This window comes from Micrasema longulum, unplaced genomic scaffold (genome assembly GCF_059751315.1).
Source record: "Micrasema longulum isolate JH-2025_06_02 unplaced genomic scaffold, ASM5975131v1 h1tg000261l, whole genome shotgun sequence".
Taxonomy (NCBI): domain Eukaryota; kingdom Metazoa; phylum Arthropoda; class Insecta; order Trichoptera; family Brachycentridae; genus Micrasema; species Micrasema longulum.
This window is the reverse complement of record NW_028277465.1, coordinates 548,858-573,700: the sequence shown is the minus strand read 5'-3', so window position 1 is coordinate 573,700 and position 24,843 is coordinate 548,858. Positions and strand designations below refer to the sequence as shown.

Here is a 24,843-nt window from a genome sequence, read left to right as displayed (position 1 = left end):
TTATTTTCTTTTGGGAATTAAATTTATTTAGGTTTGATTAAAATTATATCATCGTGATGGAGAATTAAAATAGGGAAGCCACATGGCGAATTAATTGGGAAATGAATCGGGATGTGGTCCCATGGCTAGTATTATGGACTAATAGATCAGAAGTCCAAGGTTCGAACCCCACTCTACCCCAACTTGATTTCCATTTTCTAATAGTGAGTTATTTACAACTCGTTGAAAATGGCTACCAAAATTGAAATATTTTAGTAAACTATAAGAACGCTAATGTTTGTTTTTTTTAAATTATCTCATCTTAAGTATGACACGAGAAAGATGCGATCGCGGGATGTTTCCGCTCTCTCTCTTGGTTAGCGGAAGTGATCTCGAAACTCGGTCCTCAGCCTTTTGAATCTCAAGCCATGTAATAGTATCTCAAGTTTTTGATTGCCGGATGTTCCCACTTCCTCTCAGTTGGCGGAAAAATAGACCGCTTCCACCTATTCATACGCGTGATCGCGTAACTCAATGTTTCAGTCTCCGAAATTATCTAATCTCATCTTTATTTTTTTCTCAATTATCCCGCCATTTCATAACAAACTACCCGTAATAAAAGTCCTCGTATGATAAGAAGTGTAAATTGTGACTCGTAAATGATCAATCATGCCTTTTGGTCGCATGGGACCCCACTACAACAATCAGTTTGTATGTATCTGCATTATTATATTATATTTCTAAAATGTTAGTGGTACAATGGTTAATTTTCAAAAACTCAACTTTATGTAGAAGTAAAATTGATAGTGTTGCGGAGTCCACACCTTTTATTTTTGGTAAGTAGGTACATTTAGTGCATTTCTCATTATTTTAAGTAGGTGGCAATATTGCGTATTTTTGGTTACGTCGAAAACGGCGGGATTCAATAAAAAATGTTTATCTTATCTGTCAAAACATTTTGGACATTCGATTTACATCACGTATTATATTATACAAATTTGCATTCAAAGTCAAAAGTATTTATATCGTGTGCATAACTATATTATTTTCTTGGTTAATTTATAAAAATGGATTGCCCAGATAATGAGTGTCAAGTCGGGCCATTAGACGTTTGGCAAACGTTTAATTCTTCAACTATTGTATTATTTAAAAACCTGGAGCTAGCGGCAGATGGACTTGAAACCCTAATGACTTATATTTTAAACATTAAGAGGTAATTCATATTCAAAATAATTAGTAATCATTTGTTGTATTTTGGCAAATACAAAATGAATCGTCAGTCACTATAAAAAGTTTAACTTTGACATTTTGAATAAACTTTATAATAAATGATTTTACACAATTAACTATTTAATCGCTGTTACGAATATTTTTTATTGTATCATAAATGGTTCTCACTTGTTCAGAATCCATGTCCGGGACCCTGCCATGTGCGAATGTCAGCTTGAGGAGGAAGATCTAAATCATGTTTTTTTTTTATGCCCCATAAATGATTGTTATCCTGAGTTCCTTTCCGACCTCTCCGATATCAACGTCCCATTCCCTATTCATATTCTTACTCTCCTGTTCACGCCCAATAAACATGTATTTTAAATTTTATGTAAATATGTAGTTATAAATTGTATAAAGTTGTAAATAAGTTATATGTATAAGTATAGTGTTTGTAATATTAAATTCTTACACACTAACGTGTATATAGTACTGACACATGTGTAAATATTTAACTAAGCATAATCTAAAACTCGACACTGGCTAGAAAACCCAGTTGGGAGGTGAAAAAGCCAATAAAAAACTAAGAAGAAGAAGATTATATCATAAATTCTTTAATAATTTTTTTTTTTTCAGGGAGTTTTCTGACTTTTTAGTACAAAAGGCATCAGCACCAGAAAATGTTAAAAAGCAATGCTTCGCTTTTAATAAATGGCTCTTGGGTCATTTATTTTGTATTCTGTCTGTTAAAAAACTATCTAGGTAAATGGAGTTTATTTTATTTTGAAGCTAATTGACACCTTTGATTACCTTGGTTAAAAATTTTTTTTTCATTGCAGAATTCACAAACTCAGCATTTCAACTCAATTAAAAATAATTTCAATTTTGAATACAAATGCAGCGCCGTTTTTGAATGAAATTATTTGTGAATACATTACCTGTCTGCGTTTAGTGATCAAATATTATGAATCCAATGTTGAAAGTGGCTCGAGGGATACGTTAGTTTTAAATAGATTTATTCCCGATGAATTAGACACACCATTTTCAGTATTAGATCTTAGTCCAATGCCCGTTGAGATTGGAGATATGGAAACATGTCAAGATCTGATTGTATATTTACTAGATATTTTGTGTCAAACTATACTTTCGGCTCGTGATTTCCACTTGTTCTCGGTCAACAACAATAATGTTCTAAACGATGTCATTTATATTTTATCAAATTTAGATTGGCGACTGAAAAATTCTGCAATTGAATTTTTTTCAAAAACTATATCAGAATTTGGTCTTAACTCGAATTCCAAATACTCAAACCAATTTTTAAATATCATTGAAAAGCTTGTTTGCACAATGGGATTACTGTCAGAGAAGGAGTCTCTTATGAATTATAAATATCTCAACAACTTGAATGGACAATTATCTCAATTATTCGGTATCATTTATTATCACGGACAGAATATAAATGATCATAAAAAAAACTTATTGCTAAATATGTGCAAGTTCATATTGGAACTGGATGAAAGTGATCATGATTTCAAACGAGTGAATATTTTTTCTCTGGAACTAAAAGACAGTTCGAAACAACTGCTTGAAAAACTTATCAGTGAAGAAGAAATTTCTTCACTACACTTGAAAACATTTGAATGCTACGCAAAAGTCTTGCCATCTTTTTTTTGTGTTAAGTTACTAAATGACGCCAAAAAATGCTGTCTGTTGCAAAAGGATTCAAAGACCATTAACATGCTCGAAATAAGTCCCACATTTAAAGGAATATCTGCGACTCTATTACTAGCCGTGCAATCAGCCAGCAAAGAAAATGTCAACATGTTTGTTATAAGCGCTCACTTAAACAAGGCTCTCAACTTATTAAATATTTTGACAAATTTCAAAGTCAATTTCTTAAACTGGCTTCAGCAAAGATGTGGAATTCTACAAGATGCATTAAATAAACCTAATTATAAGGGTAATCATTTAAACTTTGCCTTGAAATTATTCTCGACGGAGATGGTCCACCAAATTGTGAATGAGCTGAAGAGAGTAATCGAAGTTAACCTTCACAAGAGTGTGCACCCAATGCACGAATTAAATGTTATTACAAACATTATAACTAAACTTCTTTTTGTCGGGAATGAGATGAATATCGCAGATGTGGAGTTGATCCTGCAAATAATCAGTTTACCGACTAATTCTAAAATAATTAGCAACCAAATTAAATTGATTAAATTGCAGTCAAATTTCGATTTTGTACAAGATAAAATACAACACAAAATTAGTCTCTTCAAGGCTTTGCTCACACAAAACTTATGTTTAAGAGAGCACATGTATTCCACTAAGTGGAAACAAGCTATAACAGAATTTATGACTACCGAAGTTGACATTAAAAATCATGATATTCTATTGGAGGTAATAAAACATATTTTATTGTGGTAAATTATAATGAATTGCCGAGGATATTGATAATTTTATTATTTTCAGGTCCTTAAATGTTCACCGTTACTTTTGTTGAATAATATTCTCAATCCCCATGAAATTATTGCAAATTATCTTCACCCAGCACTCTACTCGAAGAACACTGAAATTCTTCACGAGCTCGTTCAAATACTTCCGATCGTTGTGTGCATAATTTCCAAACATTTTATTGTAACTCATTCAACAATCGACTACAAAAACAACATTGGATTCAAATTAAGCTCAATCTATGGATTGAATATAAACTTTATATGCACGCACTGTTACCGCATGGATCTTCAAACATCGAATGAAAATGGCGTTAAGTACAACTCTATAGAAAAGAAAACATTTATACTTGAGAGAAAATCAGATTTCTTTTATTCTAATGAAAATGTGATTCGTGTAAAAAAGATGTTCAATGAGTTTTTAAGTATGAAGATGTATAATGGAGTGCCAGATTTAGATTTGGGAAAACTGATAATTACTTTTGCGAGACATTCCATTTTGGTTACATCGTCGATAGACTTTTTATTGGAAAAAGCATCTTTGGATGATTTAGTAAATATTTTAAAACCGCTAACAACAAATATATTGGTAAGCATTGTTAATAAATATATTTCATGCCAATTAATAAACATTTTAACAGACTAGAATAAAATGACTTTGTCTTTTATGCACCACTTAATTTTTTAGTTTAGAGTTAAAGGACATGAGATGTCTCAAGAATAATAATTTTTCAGGATTCACTGAACACATCTTTACAAATATTTCCTCATTTAACTTTGAATCTGGTACTGAAATTTTACAATAGAAAAGAAAGTGCAAAGTTATATTCGGAATCAGAAAGGCAGTAAATAACAATTTAAATATTATTAATAATCAAAAAAATCTGAGCAATATTCCTATTTTGAATATATTCCCTCTACCTAAACCCACACATACACTCCTTTCTCCTCCTACATTCTTAGCCACTTTCACTCACCCCCCACTGCATAAATTATACACATATATATATATAGTAGAACTCCGTTTATCCGAACTACAGTCATCCTGATTGCCAAATATCCAGATCATTATCTGGAAATATAAAATAAAAGATATGTTTTTAATGTGATTCCATTTCGCTGTATTTAAAAAACAAAAATATGGCACTCAATAATCCGGATAGTTGGAGTTTTACTGTACTATGTCACTTTGTAATTAACCCTGAAGAAGGCAACATGTTGTCGAAACTAGTTGGTTTATAAATTTAAAAATGAAGTTGTGCATAAGACTAAGTTGTCTTATTTTAATCTATTAATTAATAATGTATCACAAGTTAGCGCTTTAAACACTAAAAAGATAATGTTTTGTGAAAATTTACATGGACTTATACAAAATACAATAATAATTAATTCCTAATAATCTGCATTTTAGTGTGAATCAACGTGGGTAAATATAAATTGTGGAATTCATTTACATTTTTGTTTACTACCAACACATTTTTTGTTGTTGTTGTTAAGTTCAGATTAAATTGATTTGATATTTTATTATTTTTTTTATTTAAATCTTAAAATAGGGCACACATATCATACATATTGTTATGTGTGTTCTAATAATAACATTACAAATATACTTAATTTACAAATTGTTTATCACATATGTCTTGACCATTATTTTAAATTTTGATATGTTTTTTTCTTCACAAATATTTTTTTTCATTTCGTAATACTTTTTAATTGCTTTAAATAAAATTGAATTTTGTGACTTTGCCTTTTTCCTAAATGGAAGTCTAATTTTGTTCTTTTCTCTAGTATTGTGATCGTGTTCATGCTGGTTCCGATCAATTTTTTTCCAAAATTCTGTTTTTTTATTAGAGTTTATAATTTTATGAACAAATATCATTGTATTGTAAAATATTCTTTGTTTACATGTTAATAATTTCATTTCATTTACCATCGACTTTACCCTCGTATATCTGTTTTTTTTCAAAATGATTCTAAAGGCTTTATTTTGTAATACAGTTAGTTTATCTATGTTTTCTTTGTTTGATTAAAATAAAATGCTACTACAGTAGTTAACGTGTGGTTCAATAATTGCTTTGTAAATAGTTTTGCAGGAGTCCTTATCAATAAATCTTCTGATCCTTCCCAAAATTGATATTTTTTTTGCAATCTTATTTATTACCATCTTAGCGTTTTGGTGAAATGTAAGTTTTGAATCCAACATTACACCTAAATATTTAATTTCAGTGACTTCATTAAGTTTTTCATTTTCTATTACAATTGATGGTGTAATTTCTATTCTTTTGTTTCCTATATTCATATATTTAGTTTTGTTAACATTTAATTTTAATTTATTAATTTTTAGCCACAGCGATACACTATTAAGATCATGATTTAGTCTGTCCATAATTGTTTTATAATTTTCTCCCGATATATATATTAAGGCATCGTCTGCAAAGAGTCTTATTTTTGAATATTTTAATATTTTTATTTAATTAGTGTTACGTACACAGTTTATTTAAATGTATTATTCCATTGAACTAATATATTTTTTTATTTTAGCAAGACACTTCTATAGATAATTCTATCAAAAATTCTGTTTTATCATCTGTGATACGTCTAATACTCAATTCTTCAAAGAAAAGTTTGGAAACAAATAACTCGAGGCAGCAAGAACTTTGTTTGGAGTGTATTCGACAATTCGGAATGACTCGTTCCCCCGATGTCGTACTGCCAAGTACCAAGCTGCTCATTTGTTTCTTGATGTATTCAAATTGTGTGTATGGACCAAAGGCCGCTCTGTATATAAGAGACATTTGCGAAGCTCAAAACACAACACCTAACAAGGTATACTTCAGATATAAGAAAGACTTCTGCCGAGTAATGATGGAACATGCTGCTCACAATTTCTTACAAGGTCAAGGATGCTCGTCCTCTATACAAAAGGTTAGTCTATTATTGTTCTTGGAACGGTGTTTATTAACTGTTATACATTCTTAGCATTTCTGCCACATCACAGCCGATTAGCATTATATGGGCATTATTAATCAATTACATTATTAATTTGCATCGGGGTAAGCAGAGAGGATAAAATGCCATATCAGTCTCTCTTTGCATACGGGCTTCGCTTCCTCCACATTCATACATCTTCTCATGCACGCACGCCGATTATTCCTATTCTTGACATGTTCATTTTCAAGTATTTGTTGGACTCGATCGTGCCATGTCTTTCTCGGTCTTCCTCGTTTTCTGCATCCATCAACATTGACATCATAGATCCTTTTGGCCGTTATTTCGCAGTCCATACGCTCTACAGATCTTAATCAACCCAGACTATCTGTATTATTATTATTCTATTCAATGCAGGCCCTGTTTTCCACAATAAATGGTGTAATTTTCGTATGCTTACTTCCTGTATTAGCTTTCATTTGCTAATTCTGGGCATCTTACTTTCTTCGTAAATTGATGCTGGATCGCTAAAGATTTAGTAATATAAAACTACAAGTTGAAAAGTTTGAAAATCATTACAATCTTCTTGCGAGATGTGTTGACCCTTTTTATAAACCTACATATCTACTATGTGCAAATTATTATACTATTGTCTATTGTCCGCCCCTAGGTTAGTCTTGCAGTTTAAGTAAAACTTTTTTTATTCCTAAACTAATTGTTTTTATTTTAGGTTGTCAAAGTATTCGGTTATGTTGGGTATAGAGACTTCGTTTCCAAGGACTCTCATCACGCCTTACCTTACCTTATTCCGATCATAATGAAGACGGAAAAAATTAAACCAATAATAACAGAAATGGCGTCACTTATTCACTGTACTCCGGGAGAATTTATCAGCAAAAGGTTTCCTCACATCTACGCGCATATTTACATTTACGAATCTGACGAAATGGCCGAAAAATGCTTCCGATATATAGAAGAAATTACAGGAGTCAGTATTGAAGATTTAATAAAAAAACATTTCAGAGTTGTTTTAACTGAGTTTCTTCTCCAATATTGTTGCGGACCAGAAAAGGTTCTGAAGGCTTGCCGCTGGTTGGCTAGTATCGATCCGGAATATTCTCCTGTAGCGAGTGATCTCAATTTACCTCTCACTCAAGTAGCGGACTTCATCCAGCCGAGATTCCTCGGTGTGTTGGCTTGTTTCGATACCAAACTTGTCAACACTAAGGGGGCCATATCAGTCAAAAGGAAAGCGCTCGAAAGCTTCCCTGATATTTTGAATCTGATGGGCGCGCGACACATGACACCGCTAAGATTTAAAATATTGGCAATATTGAGAAGTGCGCTGACTCTGATGGAGGAATTTCCTAAATTGAATGCTTTGGCATGGAACGCATTCATTCACAATATAGACACAGTAGTGCTAGGTCCTCTGCTTACTACGATATTTGTATCTCTCGTACCTTTACTTAAGTATGCTGTAAAAGAAATCAACGAAATATTTGAATACCTAATTGTAAGTAACGAAAATCTTCTGTGCTCACACATTCCAGATTTATTTTTCTTAGAAGAGAACAACTTAAGTCCAAAAGTAAATAAAATTGTCACCAAACATGTGACAAGAAACCAACCGCAGAACTTTGTAGAAAAGTTAAAATGGTTTTTAAAATATCTAAATCAAGATGCATCGGAAATACGAGTGTATGCATTAAAGTTCTTAACTAATTTAATAAAGGATAGCCAAGCTGAAATTAGTGATGCAATATTTGGAAATAAAGACACAAACCCTACAATTGTTGAACTGATTGATATATTGATTGCAGGTTTGTTGGATTTGTCTTTAACCAGTTAAATATTTTTTATTGTATGATTGTAAAAATACTAAAAGACCACAGTTTGAGGTCTATCACTACTAAGGTCGGTTGATATGTTCCACCCTTGACCTATTTCGAAGTGGATGGGAATTTTTTTAGTTCCTTATCTTTCGACGTCGCCCCCTTGGACTTTTATACACTTTTCCCAGCAATGTTCCAATGTTTCTATAGCTTCCTGGTAAAACATGTGTCCGCCCCTGCCAACCACTCTTTTTCACATCACATGACCGCTTTGTCATCCAAAAAATGATATCCATTCAAATGTTCCTTAAGTTTTGGGAATAGCCAATAATCAGGTGAATATTGGGAGCATTCAACCCAGCTTCGTGAATAGCAGCCATTGACACTAACGTCTCGTGTGTTGGAGCATTGTCCTGATAAAATAGCACTGAACAGCATTTTGCAGTGCTCAATGGCCTGTTGTTTGCAAACCGTTGCAGGTTTCAAATTGTCGCTTGGTACTTAACTCGTAGGCTTAGGCAACATAATCAATGGTTTGACTGGTCAACTCGAACTGAATCAGGGATTGAGCATATCAATCAACCCTCGTATTATTGTTAATATTATATACTTTACTAGTTTATACTGTTCGAAAATTCAACCGTTCTATTGGGATAATAAATCTATAAAATGAAATATGTCCTTTTTTGTTTTTTCATATTTATGTATTTATTTCGTTATTATTTTTGGTTGCTTTTATGTATTTACCTGCTTGTTACTATTGTTATAGTTATGCAATTTTTATAATTTTTTGTTATGTTTCTATATATGTATTTTTTTTTCATATTTATGTTCAATATATGTTAAAGGCAATTTCTGCCGTTTATGTAAAATAAATAAATAAATAAATGTTCTCAGGGTGTCGGGATAAAGACAGCAGTATAAGTGAATGGAGCGGGCGCTGTCTCGGGGAGATGGGGGCCCTGGAAGCTTCCCTGCTGCCGCGCCACCATGCCCCCGCAGCTGGGGCAGACCTCTTCTCCTTCAGTGTGCGAGACACCGGCTTCATCAGGCTCGCCCTCACCGAGCTCGCCCGAGCCTTCCAGTGTGAGAAGGATACCAAGGTAAATAAATTGCTGGTTTTTCTATAGTTAAGCTGGTGGGTATACAAATCTGGAAGCTTCCGAAAAGAATTTCAAGGCATTTGGAAGGTTTCATTATCAATCATGTTCGTTTCGTGCTCAATCAATTTAATCCCAGCCAGTGAACAATTAACTTGCTCTTAATCCAATAAAATACATAATTTTATGTACTTCTGGATCATCTTTTTGTTAATAAATATAATCGAATTCTCAAATCTTAACTGCTAGATGATGCTGCCACTGCTTCTTAATTGTCAAACTTTACTCCGCGCTCAATGTCAAATCAAAATTGACTTATTTCTCTTTCACATTTCAAATAGGTTTCTATGATAAAAGTAGCCACCTCAAAACAATTTTGTATTTAAATAAACCGCAACTAAAGGTAAAAGTGATGTTTGTCACTTCCAGTCTGTAGATATGGGTACGAATGCCCTTGATACCTATCGATGTACTTACCTCAAAACTCGATACAGGTTTGATAGTATATCTTCGTAATCGCTCTAGAGAATTTATCTTTAACTGCACCAGCGTAGCGAAGGTATTGCATCCGTATCTTCCAATTGTAATTGCCCTTCTTAGACGTAAGACCAATCACCACCTTCATGTAGCAGATGATCCAAATACACTACATTTGGTGTACTACTGCTGAGCCATATGTAATATTGTATGCGGATTAGAGTATGCCTTACAAAATTGCTTCAACTTTTCAGAATATGGACTCATATGCATTAGCTATTCAAGAAATTCTGAAGGCATTTAACATCTCTCCCGATGGAGAAAATAAAGAATTATGGAAGAGTTTTCCCGATCACATGCATCAAGTAATGGTTCCTCTATTATCATCTAGGTATGACTTTATTTTTTATGTAATCAATTACTATATTCAATCAAATGATCTTTATACCACAAAAGAAGCCGCATCCTCGAGGGACTACTAGACAAACCTGAGGATATGAGAGCACTTGTCTCCTACCTAATAGCCTGATACTTTTAGGATCTGGGCTTGGAGAGGGAGATTTAGCAATATGAGAACACTCGCCTTCCAGGCTCTTTAAAGACCTGGGTTTGGGGGTGAGAACTAATTAACGGGGACCCGTCACAATAGATCTACGCAGATCGCAGCGACGTCAGGGCTTATACAGCATTTTTGGTAAACCCTGTCGTATCTGAAACTACAATGATCGGTATGAGCAAGTTGCCATATGTCAACTTAGCTACACCCTTTGCACTCCTGTTTTCTTCCCTGCAGAACTAAGTAACCATTCGGTTTTTCAAATGATTTTTTTTAGTTTTGAAACACTTCTAAATTTTATTTTTAAACATGCCAATACGTCTTCTTGCTCATACCAATCATTGTGGTTTCAGATGTGACAGTTTACCATACACGCTGCATATCACTGACCCCCATTTTTAAGAATAAGAAAAATCTAATGATGGTTTGTAATTTATATAACTATTTATTATAGAAATAAAAGACAAGTGATACTTTAATCCACAAATTTGGAATATCCAATGACTGGTTTCATCGCTTTCGCGACATCTTCGAGACTGGTAATAGAGAATTCAAAATTATATGAGAGTAAATTAAATGAAATTATTTTTGTCTTAAGGATCATTAACAAAGTGTTTCAGGTTAACTAATGAGTTGATATAATGATATTTCTAATGAGTTTAAGTATTGTATATATATCGCACCAAGTCGTTGGAACAATAGGCATAATCCCCCAGTCTACACACGTGCGTTTCCAGAAATTCTCCAGCAGCCTAGTGGACCACATGGTGACGATATCTACCTACTAACTGTCTACAAAAGATTCTCTTCGGACATCTATCTCCCTTTGTTAACCATGGAGTTGAAACAGTGCTTTATTTATTTAGTTTTTTATTGCTTAGTTCTTGGCATGAACACTTGAAAAACTTACTACTATGCTCTATTTTTTATAAATTTATTGATATCATTCTAACTTTGCTAGAATTCCACTCGTTCATGCGCTTTGTAGCTGCACGATGATTGGTTATCTAGCTTTCATATACCAACTTAAAAATTCCTAAATTTTATAAATGGGGTCTAGAATTCCAATCGTCTATGCGCTTAGTAGCTGCAAGACGTGTTGTAATCTTACTCCTTTTTATTATTCATATTATTTTTATTTTTTTTAGTATCATTAATACACTAAATTTATTTGTCAATTTTTAAAATGTGTAAATGGGGGCTAAATTTCTAACTGTCTATGCGCTCTGTAGCTGCAAGACGTCCTGTAATCTAGCTCCTATCTGTTATAATTTTTTATTGATCTTAATTGAAAACGAGGAACTAGAATCCCAACCGTCCATGCGCTCTGTAGCTGCAAGACGTACTGGGATATTTATTAATTGTACAGCGCCCTTGAGGTGATTTTCACAAAAATGGCGCTATATAAATTATCCAAATATATATATATATATTATTTTTAATTGTCCCATCCTCTGTGAGTTTGATTTCTGTCAATTATGATTTCTAAAAATCAAAAGGGTAAAAAGTCATTAGTAAAATTATTTCAATTGGTATAGTAATGGGGAATACAGTGTGTTAGCTGTTCATTAAGTAGGTAACCTGAAACACTTTGTTAATGATCCTTAAGACAAAAATAATTTCATTTAATTTATTTTCATATAATTTCAAATTCTCTATCCTTACCTCTGTTTTGTATAAATACACTGAAGTTAATAAAGATACCAGTCTCGAAGATGTCACGAAAGCAATGAAACCAGACACTGGATATTCCAAATTTGTGGATTAAAGAGTCACTCGTCTTTTATTTCTATAATAAATTACAATGAACATCCATAAAGAATTTTCACTTACCAACTTAAATGTTTTATTGAACTATCCTTGTTGTATTTCAATAATTTATTGTTCCAGGTATAATTTGGCATTCCCGTTAAACCCAAAACGTCCAAATCGAGTTCACCGCGTATATGGAACTAACAAAGCTTCTACATTTAATGAGTGGGCTTTCAAGTAAGTTTATATTACATTAAAATAAAAACAATTGATATTCATTGAAGTTAAGCATAAAATTCCTCACATCGCCAACCCCAAAAAGTTGCAACCTTTAGAACAATTTTGGTTGAGGTGTTTAAAATCAATCACCTATTAACTATTTTTTTTCTTAAACCAAGTTCATCAATTTATTGTAAAAGTTGCTAATTTGATAAATTTAAATACAGTAGAACTTTTTTATTAACTTCAATGAACACAAAATGGATCAGGAGGCCTGTTGATGAATGACAACAGTCCGCCTTCTCCTGACGAGTTTCCTGTGGTTTCCTCGTCACTAGAGCAAATGCGTAGAAGCTCCTAAAACAGGCCACAGCCGAAACACCCCACCTGATCCTTACATATTATGAATATATCAGCTAAATAAAGTTTTTCATTGAAGTAAATTTAATAGATCATTATTTTTTGAAGTAAACAAATAAATATCTATCCCTTTATGTGAATCTTGTATATATAAGCAAGGTAAAAAAGAATGCAACCCCCATAAAAAAAAAATTAAAAAAGAACTCCTGTCATCCGGATTGCCAAATATCAAGATCGTTATCAGGAAATAAAAAAAAAAGATGTTCTTTCTCTCAATTTTAATTTAATTGTGCAATTAACTTTGCCAGACGTGTTCAAGTAAGTTTTGAATTTGACCCCAGTCAATTAGTCATTTTTTGGTTTAGTAATTTAAATATTAAAAAATTCATTATACTCTTAAAAATCCGACTAAACAAATTAAAAAATCTTCTCAAAATTATAATAATTTTCAAACAAAAGTAAAGAACAATTTAATTAATTATTATTTTCACATATGTATCGATACTAAAACATTAATAAAACTTTTTAATTTATTGGTTGGTTGGAAGAAATTGCCATCAATAAACCCGCCAATGTACAAATTGATTGCACAGAATTAAGAGAAATATGCTATTTTTGGACATTGTGGAAAGATTTACATTGTAAAATGTGCTATTTTGGGATTTCCATATTTGCTGTTTTTCGGATTGCCAAAAAAAATCATTTGGCATCATGAAAAGTTCTGTCAATTTGCTTATTTAATAAATCGACAGTCCCTACGTATACTATCGAACCTGCATTTAGCAAGGTTTACAGTAGAGCAAAAACAAAGCTTCATAATTTTTTTGAAGAAGCTATCAGATACTGTAGAATTGCCAACCATGTGTCTATTGAAATACGATAGATACATGTTTGGCAATTCTACAGTACATATCTGATAACTTCTTTAAAAAAATATTGAAGTTTGGTTTTGCTCTCCTGTAAACCTCACATAATACAGATTCGATAGTACCTATACGTAGGGACCGTTGATATATGCAATAATATTATTTTGTTTTCAGCTGGGCAAGTCAACTGATTCCACTGATAGATATAAAAGCGACCCAAGATGTCCTAAGAATGGTTCAGCCAAGCCTAAAGAGAGATCTTCGTACTCTAGTACTTTTTCTGCCTTATGTAGTACTTCACACAATTATTTCCAACAACGACAACTCCTTTTTGAAGGATGAGATGTTGGCTGTGATAGGTAAAACTGGCCATAATGTGCAAATAAAACTCTTCAGTTTTAGGTCAACAATTGTATTTAATGTTTGGTTTTCTGCTTTTAGGTCCTGAGTCATTCAGCAACGAGGCTGTCTATGTAGCCGATATACCCAAGTACCGGACATCAATGATGTTGAATCTATCACCCGCAATTACGCCTTTGATTTTAGAAGAAGGTACTCAAGTAAGTTTTGTCTCATTTTTATAAAATCAGTAGGTAAGTTGTTTAAAGTAGCTACAGTTTTATTTAACTCTTGTGTGACTGTGATGTCACACTAGTCTACATATGATACAAGACTTGATGTATCTCTCTAATTTTTTTAAATTATAAAGATGTATTTTTTGTAATCTTCAAATGGACATTTTCTCACCGGATTTGGAAAGTAAAATTTATATAACTATTCTTGCCATGCGTAGAATGAATGTGACGCCAATACAGTAATACATCTGTGCAAGAGAGAGCATGAAGATATAACAAAGAAGACAAGGGCGCTGTTCCGTGGCCGGTGTATGTGTGACAGTTATGTTATTCAGATGCTATTTCTGAATTGCTTGATAAGTTGGAACAAATGCAGAATGTTTGAACATTATATCTTTAATCTTCGCAAATTCGACCACATAACCGAATATCGCACACACTAGCTCAGTATCAGGCATAGAAAAATATTCACATTCTATCACTTCTTCACAATATTTTAAATAATCCCATTTCACCTGTTTATCTGAGAGAGCTCTTCCAACCTCTATCACAGCATGGGCTATCTCTTCGTTCTAGTAACGAGAGAACCCTTTCAATACCCATTCCCCGCTCTATTTTTTTTGCCTCCTCTTTTACAGTAGTAGCTGCTCGATTATGGAATAATCTACCCACTAATGTCAGAGTTCCTAAATTCGTTTTTCCTTTCTCCTCCCTCTTTCCTTCCCTCTTTACCCCACCCTCTCTTCATAGTATAATGTAGATATTTAGTCAATTTTTATTTCTTAGAAAATATATATGTTCATCAATATTTTGTAATATAATTAAAATATTATAATATACCAACAATATGTTCATATACCACTGATTTTCTCAAATTGAACGGTTTGGGTAGGTACGAAGAAATTGCCTTAAGGCAATATGCCCGCCCCTATGCATATGTATGTAAACTGTATATAAAGTGTTTAAATAAATACTATAACTAAATTCATGTTTTAATCAAAACTGGACTATTTACGTTTTCATTTCTTTCTATTTATTCTTTTTTTTTTCACTATTAATACACCAAAACTCTTTTTCTTCCCATAGTTAAAATGCAGAAAGATGGTATTTGTTCTTTTGGATTTCTTAAATCGATGGCTTCTGGAATGGACTCATGCTAAGAAAAATGTCTTCACAGATAAGAATTATATGTAAGTACTAAAATGATTTTCACTGTAATATCTCATATCTCATATGTGAAGCGTAAATAAATATATCGTTGCCATATAATAAAATCCACAAAACGTACATTCATCGCTATCAATATTTATTTGTTATATTCCGAACAGAATAATCAAGAACTTCCTTGAAGGATTCTGCAGGTTGACTATAGCCAAGGGGAATTTTCTTTGTGGCGAACTAGAAAGGGCATTACAATACCTAGAGATGTATGTAGAAGGATCTCCACAGCGATTGCAAGACCAGCTCGGGTTCTTAGCTGAAATATATGTCGTCCTGGATGAACCAGATTGCGTAGCTGGTAAATATTATTTCTTTTTTTTTTTTAAACGGAATTTCTGTTTTAGTACCAGTGGCAAATTAAATAGATTTATAATCAACACCATCATTATCTTTTCCCCACCCAGTAATTCATAGGGCACTGCATTGGTAAACAAATACAGCTAATTTCAATCATCTGTCACCAGTCCTACACTTCATTGCGAGTCCAGGAACATTGAAATAAAGCAGTTTAAACCGCCTTTAAAATAAGTATTTTCTCTTCACCCTGCCAGGAAACGAACTCGGGACTTCAAGAATGGTAGGCGTAAACGCCAACCATTACATTACGAGGCGGACTTATCTCCACTCAATTTCCTTTTCCAGAATTTTTCCCTGAGACCAGCCATTGAGTCGAAAACACTCGTCCAGAATTCTGGTTCTATTTTTTTTTTGTATATATTTTTATTAAAGAAGGTAAATAATGAACAGAAAATATAAAAGGAAAAATAATGAAACCCACTAAACCACAAAACCGGCTTGTCAGCAGGTTTCTTATTTTTCCTTTAAAAAGAGAAACGTTAGAGAAATTATATTAATTTAAAAAGTAATAAAAACATTATTAAGAATTAAAAGCATTCCTATTTTTCACACAAAAATTATTTACAAAAATTAAAATAGATGACATAAAATAATAATCAGTTTTTATTTATTTATTTATTAATTTATTGCAAAAAAATAATAAACATACTTAATAACAGGGAATCTATATAAACCAACTAATGTAAAATGAAAACGGAGTGTTCTCTGTTTATGATAGTCTCCATCTAACATGGCACAGCCTGTTCTAAGATGGAGATTTTGACCTTGTTACATATTAGAGATGGAGATTTTGGCTTTGTTACATATTATGTTACAAACCCTTGTTACATATTAGCCATTTAATTATTTTTTTCTTAAAAGCTTTGTCAACATTTTCTTTTAAAATCATCTTAGGAATCTTATTAAAAATTTTAGTAATTGTATAATGAAGTGTTCTTTGGCCATACTTGTTTACAAACCTCGGTACTGACAAGCTTTCACGTTGTGCTAGTCTTGTATTATGTGAATGTAAATACCTTTTCTGGTAGTTACTATCAAATCAGTATCTAGAAACAAATTTGAGCCATAGAAAAGCATTTACGGACAGGCACCCTTGCTTTTTAAAAAGTTCGGGTACCTCTTCCTTATCAATTCTAGGTGATCTGTTAATTAATTTAAAAGCTGAGGTTTGTAAAGATTCAATTTTTTTAATTTCACACACAGAACTGTATTTTTCAATTGCCTGGACACAAAAGAGATTTATAATACCAGTTTTAAACTTTCAACCCATATACCTATATGTAAGAGTAATTTTGGAACTTGACAATATCGTCCGGTTTCTGGAACAAGTTCATAATTAACATTTTACTAGTAGTGAAATATTGCACTTTTGAAGTTAATATCTTACCCCAAATCAACAATTTAAATAAAACTGGTAGTTGAATATTAAAATAATATATTGGTTTTTGTAATTGTAAAATATGAAATATTTTTATTTATTATTTCAACAAACGTTATTTAATGGCAGTTACGAATCAATCGCATTTAAAAAAAAATTGTTATTCCAGAAACTCAAAGTTATATTGTGTCTGGTCTCACCTAGTAAGGAATCAGCTAATAACTGCCTGCCTTTCCATTGAAAGTACATCTCTCCACATACCCAACACCGTTTTAAAGACTGTCGGTCTTTCTATCAGTTTCACCCATACAAAAAAGCTATGTTTTTTTGTCATTAACACTTTTAACATTTTAAATTTTTTATATCGCGATTTTTATCAAATTTAACTCTACTATTTTCACTGCCCCTTTCACTGTGTGTTAGACAAATTCAATGGAGGGCCTTTGTCTGATATTGTCATTCATCCTTGTGACCATATTGCAAACACGAATGGTAGCAAGAACTGTGAGAACTGCCTGCCTTTACAGTGTAATGTTGCTTCGCAGGGATAATGAGAATGAAGCAGAGTGAACCATCTCTGTCTGAACTGATCCTAGCCCACAAGGTAACCGGCCAACTGCAGGACGCCGCTACCTGCTATGAGAAGTGTGCTCAACGAGGAGACATAGATGATGAAAGGTTACAGGTTGGTCCTGATTTTGTTGCTTCCTTACTTTGAAAAATTCTTATTATTTTTACCCTGATGTAAAGAAGTCTGTCAGTTGTAATTCATATGAGAAGAAGTTCTGTAAATTTTATTTTTACATAATATTTTGCCCATTTTAATCATATCTCGTTATTTAAAACATGTCATTTATATTTGAGTCGCCCTTTTCCGAAATTTATCTTGTCCAGTTTTATCAAAAATGAACTCAGTATGTCATTTTATGGCTTATTATCTTATTAAGAGGATATAATATGATGCCAGACAATTTTGATGAATAGGTATTTGAAGGTTGTTTTTCTGTCACTCTCGCAAATGTCTCCTCGACTAATTTTGCCTAACTAAAGTCGACAATACTAACATTTTGCTGTCTCGTTTTCCGCAGCCCAAAACTGAACCGATTTGGTTATTTTTTAAAAGAAAGTATAAGAATGTATTTGTATACCTTGCATTCGAAAATGGCAGATAAAACTGGGTGCTTTTTTGAGTTTATGGATGGTCTTAGCTTCCATTAGAAACCATTTATCAAAAAGGCAAAATGATAAAAATACACCAATGGTAAATATCTATAGTGTGTAAAAATTCATTGCTCAAGTGCCATAATCCAGGGAGAAAATACGTTTATATGAAGAAAAGTTAGACCGCTTTACCTCTTAAAGAAGGCACAAATATCTTCAACAAATAATCCAAATCTATTATTTTACAGTCAGTATAACGGTCTAAAAATATCATCCAAATCCAAAACGCATCTTGTCCATCTGCTCCCCGTTTTCGAATAATCTTATCTTGTCCATTTTGAGGTTACGTATTTTGTTATAATAAATAATAAATTAAACGTACTTATATTTTCTCTCCTTAAAATTACTTTTGAAAATATTATCGTAATACATCTTGTCCCTTTAAAACATTTCCATATTGCATTATGTTTTGAAAGTCATCTTGTCCATGATATATCTTAAAATAACTTAAAAACTATCCACCATATTTTAGAAATGTTACGTTTATCATTAAAATTTTTTTTTAATCAAGTTAGAGAGTTTAATAAAAAAAATATACACGTCCATACACTTGTTGTGAATATCTCAAGACAAACCAAGATGAACTTTGGAAGTGGGCGACTCATTTATATTTGTTTCAACTTTTATTATTTTAGTATCATCCAATGAAAAAAAACATGTAACTAAAAAGGTTCGGCCTAAACCCAGGAAATTCCTAGCTAGTCGGGACCTGAAAAAAAGAAATCTTGGATTAATCTTATAATATCTTAACTTTACTGATTACTTCAAATTTATATTTAATCGAATATAATGTACCTACACACCTATTTTGACTAAAAAACATTTTCTCAAAATTGTTGGTTTGAATATAAATTCTAATGTTGCAATGTTTTATTTCTGTTTGTTAGGGCATGGTCGAGGTGTATTTAGGGCTGGACCAGCCCTATACTGCTCTGCGCCTTCTACAAGGTGCCAACGGTAATACTTCGGGAGAAGGAGCTCTAGCAGCTGAACCTTTTTGGAGGCTTGCCATGTTTGATGACCTTGATAAACTTCTGGAACAGCCTAATGTGAGTCTTCAGTTGGTTTAATTCCAGAGAAAGATTATTATTTTCTAATATATTCAATGTCAATGTTTATTTTTTTAAATAAAATAATCATTGCTCATGAACAGATTATTTTGCCTCGTAACAAAACCACACTTATATAATTTTATATACTTGCGCCATATACAGTTAAAATGTATGTCAATCTCTACCTTATACAGGGTGCGTATTATGTTCCAGGCCGATTTGTCTGGTCTCTATTTTGGGTTGGTTGTCATTTATCGACTCACATTTGACAGTTGTGAAGAGTGATCTATAACATTTTATTATGAATTATTTAGTGCCGCAACAATGCGTTGAAATTATAAAAAAAATATTGTTTTTATAATAAAAATATTTAAGAACGGTTCAATTGTGAATACTGAAAGAAATTTGTGTGATTTTTTTCGTTTTAATCATTTGCCAAGAACGTCAACTATTCGCCTTGTAATAAATGCTTTCTTTACACTGGAATATAAAGCAAAGTCTAGGCGACAACATAGCCAACGTGCACCAGATAATATTGGTGCAGTGATGCAGAGTGTTTGTGAACATTCAGGCACCTCTCATTGCCGACATTGTGACAAATCTTTCTTGTGCCCTATTTGGATCAATTTGGCCTACAGCATTTGTGGTTCTAACGGAATTGTGTCAAGTTACATACAGATCATACTACGGTGCAAATTTGTGAGAAACTATTCCTTGCCAAATAATGTCAAAAGATGATGATGATATTGACTGGCCCCCACGATCGCCTGATTTGACCACCTCCTATTTTTTCCTATGAGGGTACTTGATGGGAACCAAACCAATGACAATCCTGATGCTTAAGGACAACATTCGAAAAGAAATTGCCGAAACAACACCAGGAGTCTGCAAAACGACATGAAATGAAAAGAAAAATATATTGAAAGATATAGCGTTTGCACCACGGAATGTGGGCCACTTGACCGACATCATATTTCAAATATATTGTTAAAAACCATGTAATCAAGATTATAGATATAAAACATAAATTACGAAATTGTTTTTTTTTTAATATATAAAAAAAAAACACCAGCGTGGAACATATGACACATCCTGTATTTATATAGACCTATTATGTTAATAACCTAAATATTATGCAATTAATTCAAGTCTCTCAATACATCAAAACACCAATTTGTCAACACTAAAATGTATAAATGTATGATTCCAAAGGTTTCTAATGATGATCGCTGGGGGGTCAGAATCGGACACTGTCTCCTGGCTCTGCGGGCTGGCATGCGCACTTCTCTAGAGGACCGTCTGGGGGCAGCTCGGTGCGCGCTGCTGCGCCGACTGGGCGATGGTGCCAGCAGCACTTCGGAGCTGAGGAGAGGATACACACACGCATACAACTGCGCTCTCGGGCTACACATGCTCTCTGAGATAGAACACTCAGAGCGGGCAATCTACAGGTGACAAAATACATTACTTGTAAGGGGGGAGGGGGCAGGCAGAGGCTGTTCAGACTCAATGATAATTACCTTTATCCCTTTTGTTGGCACTTACAACCGAATTGTTAATGTACATGTATTTTTATTTTTTCTTAGAATTAAAGAGTTGAATGACGGAGACAGTACGTGTGGTGAGATAATAGATGGACTTATTGAAGAGTGGACTCTACGCTTGAAGCTCGTTCAGTCATCGGCCAGAACTGTGGAACCAGTTCTACGGCTAAGAAGAATTCTACTTGAACAATCTAAGGTCTGTAAAATTTACTGTATATATTTGTCCGTACAAATCTATATAATTTGAGTTATTCAGACTCAATATCTCTTACACAACCAACTCTCAAATGTTTAAACCATAGATCTTTTATGTCATTTTGAAAAGTTTTCAGCATTATTAATTTTAAACTACATATTCCAGCTGCTTTATTTAATCAATTATAATCAATTGTTATCTTCAGCAAATCTTTTAAAACTTTCCAATAGAAGAATCCTAACTGACCTATTATTATTTTAAAAAGTGATCAATTCATTCATTGACTGTCCAGATTTGTTGGAGTTGGTGTGTTTCCGTGCACCTGGTCGACATACCCTCCACAGATCTCCTTTTTGTTCTGCAAGTTCTAGGACCAACTATCACACGCACTCGCCTATCCCTAGGCTCCACAGATATGGTAATCAGTATGAGGACAAAGCTGATATATTTAGTTCTGGATTTGAAAGTTATAAAACGAGTCTGATTTATTTTTTCCTCTCGCAATATAATTATTAAACTTTTCTTTACAATTAATAATGTTTTCCTTTTTTTGCTTTTTCATATTTATGTATTTATTTCTTTAATATTTTTAGTTGCTTATGTATATTTACCTACTTGTTACTATTGTTATAGTTATGCAATTTTATCATTTTGTGTTATGTATTTATATATGTTTTTTTTTCATACTTATATTCAATATATGTTAAAGGCAATTTATGCCGTTTATGTAAAAATAAATATATGTGTGTATTTTTTTTTGCCTTTTTTGGTATAATTTATTTTTAAAAGCATTTGTGATTCGCTTTTCCTCTCTTATACTTGAGTTTGATGAGTTTACTGCCTATGTGTGGTAAACACACTGAAATTATTCAAATTAAGTACATTCGAAGTAGAAGACATTATAAATAATGTATTTCTATCAACAGTTTCTACGCAGGAATTTCCGTCTCACATTAAGGGCGAGAAATAGGCAAACAAGGTATACTGTGGGTGTAACTACTGGCAAAATATTCATGATTTTTATCAAAATATCAATATTATGTCAGTAGTGGTCAAGACGCTTGACTCACAAACGGAAGGTTCCGGGTTTGATTCCAAAAGTGAGAACAAAAAATTCAATGTGATTTTTCTCAAGCCCGGGTGTTCTGTACTGTAATTAAGCCTCTTGGCCTGTTGTGGTGTAAAAAAAAATATATATAAAAAATATGTTTGCTAAGAAAAAAATGAAATGTTTACAAACACAATTATTTCTATATGTGAACACAGATAATCGTACCTAAATATGGACAAAAATGCTAAAAAATGCCTTAGCTGTAGGCTCAATATTTAAAAGTCTTGCACAGATGTTCTTCAAAATTGAACTGTTGAACTTCAAAGTTCTTCGTCAATGCTAAAGATAATAATACGAAGCACATAATAAAGCCAATAAATTGATATGTATGTGTATTTGTTGTCATTTACTCAAATATTATTATTTTCTTTGATTTTACCGTGCGCGATTTTTATATAAAGCTTTATGGGGATCCGAGGGAATATTTACTTATTGTCGAATACAAGTTTATTATTTATTTATTTTTTAATATTTTAGAAAATTTCGCATCACGAGGTATTGTCGATACATCTACCTACAAAAATATGTTTTTGTGCATGGTATAAAATAATTAACTCCCGCATGGTCGCTAGCCCCTCCTTAATATGGCCACTACTCATTTGTCTGAGGTTTTTCATTTAATTTATTGATAATTGAAATTTTAGGAACTGTTAGAATCTTCCCATCCACAAACGGCTGCTCTGTTAGATGGGCACATAGGAAAAATTTGGTTGCAAAGCGCCAAGTTTGCCAGGAAGGCTTGTATATTTCAACAGGCAAGTACTAAATACCCAAATCCGTATAATCATCGACTTATTTACTGACACAAATTATGAAATACAGTAATAAATATTTTTTGCAGGCGTACATTTATATTCTTAATGGTGAGAAATACAGTCCCAATGAACTGTTTATAGAGAAAGCCAAGCTGTATTGGATGCGGGGACAACAGGAACCCGCCTTCTACACACTGAAGAGAGGGCTGGAAGAACATTTCCCCACCCTTACAACTTCTAATAGGTCTATATCTACTATATTTATTATGTCTCATCAGTACGTCTTAAGTCAAAATTCTTTATTCTTTTTCTTTCTCCTGGCTGTATGTCACATTTACTCCGGGTCAGCCCTCCTGGTCCTCAGTCTAGATTTGTTTAGTTTCTATTTTAAGGCCAGTAGCCACCTGACGCCGAGACAATAACCCCCCTTGCTAACTGGGGCTGCCACCGTTGACTATTGTTCCTCCGCTGCCATCCTCAACGAGTCAAAACTCTTTATAATGGGATAAATTTTAATATGCTCTGTTTTAGGAAATTGTGTGCCAAGGCGAAGTTATTAAAAGCCCTGTACAATGATGAGACAACTAATGTTGATATGGATGTAAATATTACTCACTATAAAGAAGCAGTTGAAGTTTATCGCCAATGGGAAAAAAGTTTGGTAAGAAAATTATTAGTATTGAGTGTTTAAAAATTTTATTAACACATTCGCGGCTATAGCTGTCCACATCGGGTCTCTTATTTAGGAAATGACGCCTATAGCCGGCAGTCCGAAAGACATTGCTAGTGTAAAGACGGTAAAAAAGTAATTTCGTATAAGGAATCAAACTAGGGACCTTGAGCACGGTAGGTAAACGTGCTAACCACTCGACCACGAAGCAAACTAATCTCCACTCGATTTTCTTTTTGAGAACTTTTTCCTGAACTCGGCTACTCAACCTCGAAAACACGCATCCGGGGTTTTGGTTCTGTTTTATTCTCAGAATCCTATTCTACATAGATCAACATGGGCAAATTGTATAGCCACAAAATTATATTAAAAATTAATAGGCTTCTATGTATTGTGTTAAAAAAACACAGTGGCAATTTGAAATGTTTTAGCAACATGTGATTTATGCGGGAAAATGTCACACACCTAAATTAAGGCCGTCAGCACAAAACATCACCCACAAACAGGTATAAATGGACTTAAACATTGCGAGGGATCTATAATTATGCATTTTATAACCTTTTCACAGGAGGGGACTTGATTGAAACTCATAAGATACTCAATAATTACTATGACTGCCCCCTGCATGAGATGTATCAATTAAATCCCAACACCAATTTACGGGGTCATAACTGGAAGCTCTATCATCCCCATTTCCACCTCAATCCCAAGAAAAACTTCCTTTCTAGCAGGGTAGATTCAAACTGAAATAAATTACCCAGTCTACTTGTCCATTACATTTCAGTCAACCAGTTCAAAAACCGTTTGGATGTTTTTTTAAGGAAGAAGAACGCATACACAAAGCAGTACACCAGATATAGGCACATCAACAATGGCTGCCTGCCTATAACAAATAATAATATCAATAGATGTATAAAGGTCCGTAAGATCTTCTATTTGGGTCATATTCTCCAACTTATACTAATGGGTAAGATTGAGGGACAACGTGGATCTGGCAGAAGGCAAACGTTTTGGCTGCGCAAAATAAGA

General features: G+C 33.1%; 1 protein-coding gene across 1 annotated transcript in view; it reads left to right on the top strand.

Moving 5' to 3' along the window:
* The first annotated feature begins 895 nt into the window (after positions 1–895).
* mei-41 (ATR serine/threonine kinase meiotic 41) overlaps positions 896–24,843 on the top strand; it is a 35,178-nt gene continuing 11,230 nt past the window's right edge. The window contains exons 1-20 of the mRNA XM_088223989.1: positions 896–1,192; positions 1,825–1,950; positions 2,028–3,588; positions 3,661–4,230; positions 6,183–6,566; positions 7,300–8,392; positions 9,302–9,507; positions 10,236–10,372; positions 12,428–12,526; positions 13,909–14,093; positions 14,176–14,294; positions 15,396–15,499; positions 15,638–15,828; positions 17,811–17,950; positions 19,374–19,535; positions 20,751–20,989; positions 21,125–21,278; positions 23,034–23,144; positions 23,231–23,388; positions 23,676–23,805. Of these exons, the coding sequence (XP_088080115.1) occupies positions 1,047–1,192; positions 1,825–1,950; positions 2,028–3,588; positions 3,661–4,230; positions 6,183–6,566; positions 7,300–8,392; positions 9,302–9,507; positions 10,236–10,372; positions 12,428–12,526; positions 13,909–14,093; positions 14,176–14,294; positions 15,396–15,499; positions 15,638–15,828; positions 17,811–17,950; positions 19,374–19,535; positions 20,751–20,989; positions 21,125–21,278; positions 23,034–23,144; positions 23,231–23,388; positions 23,676–23,805 (6,015 nt within the window). The 5' untranslated portion in view covers positions 896–1,046. The remainder of the gene's footprint in view (positions 1,193–1,824; positions 1,951–2,027; positions 3,589–3,660; positions 4,231–6,182; positions 6,567–7,299; positions 8,393–9,301; positions 9,508–10,235; positions 10,373–12,427; positions 12,527–13,908; positions 14,094–14,175; positions 14,295–15,395; positions 15,500–15,637; positions 15,829–17,810; positions 17,951–19,373; positions 19,536–20,750; positions 20,990–21,124; positions 21,279–23,033; positions 23,145–23,230; positions 23,389–23,675; positions 23,806–24,843) is intronic.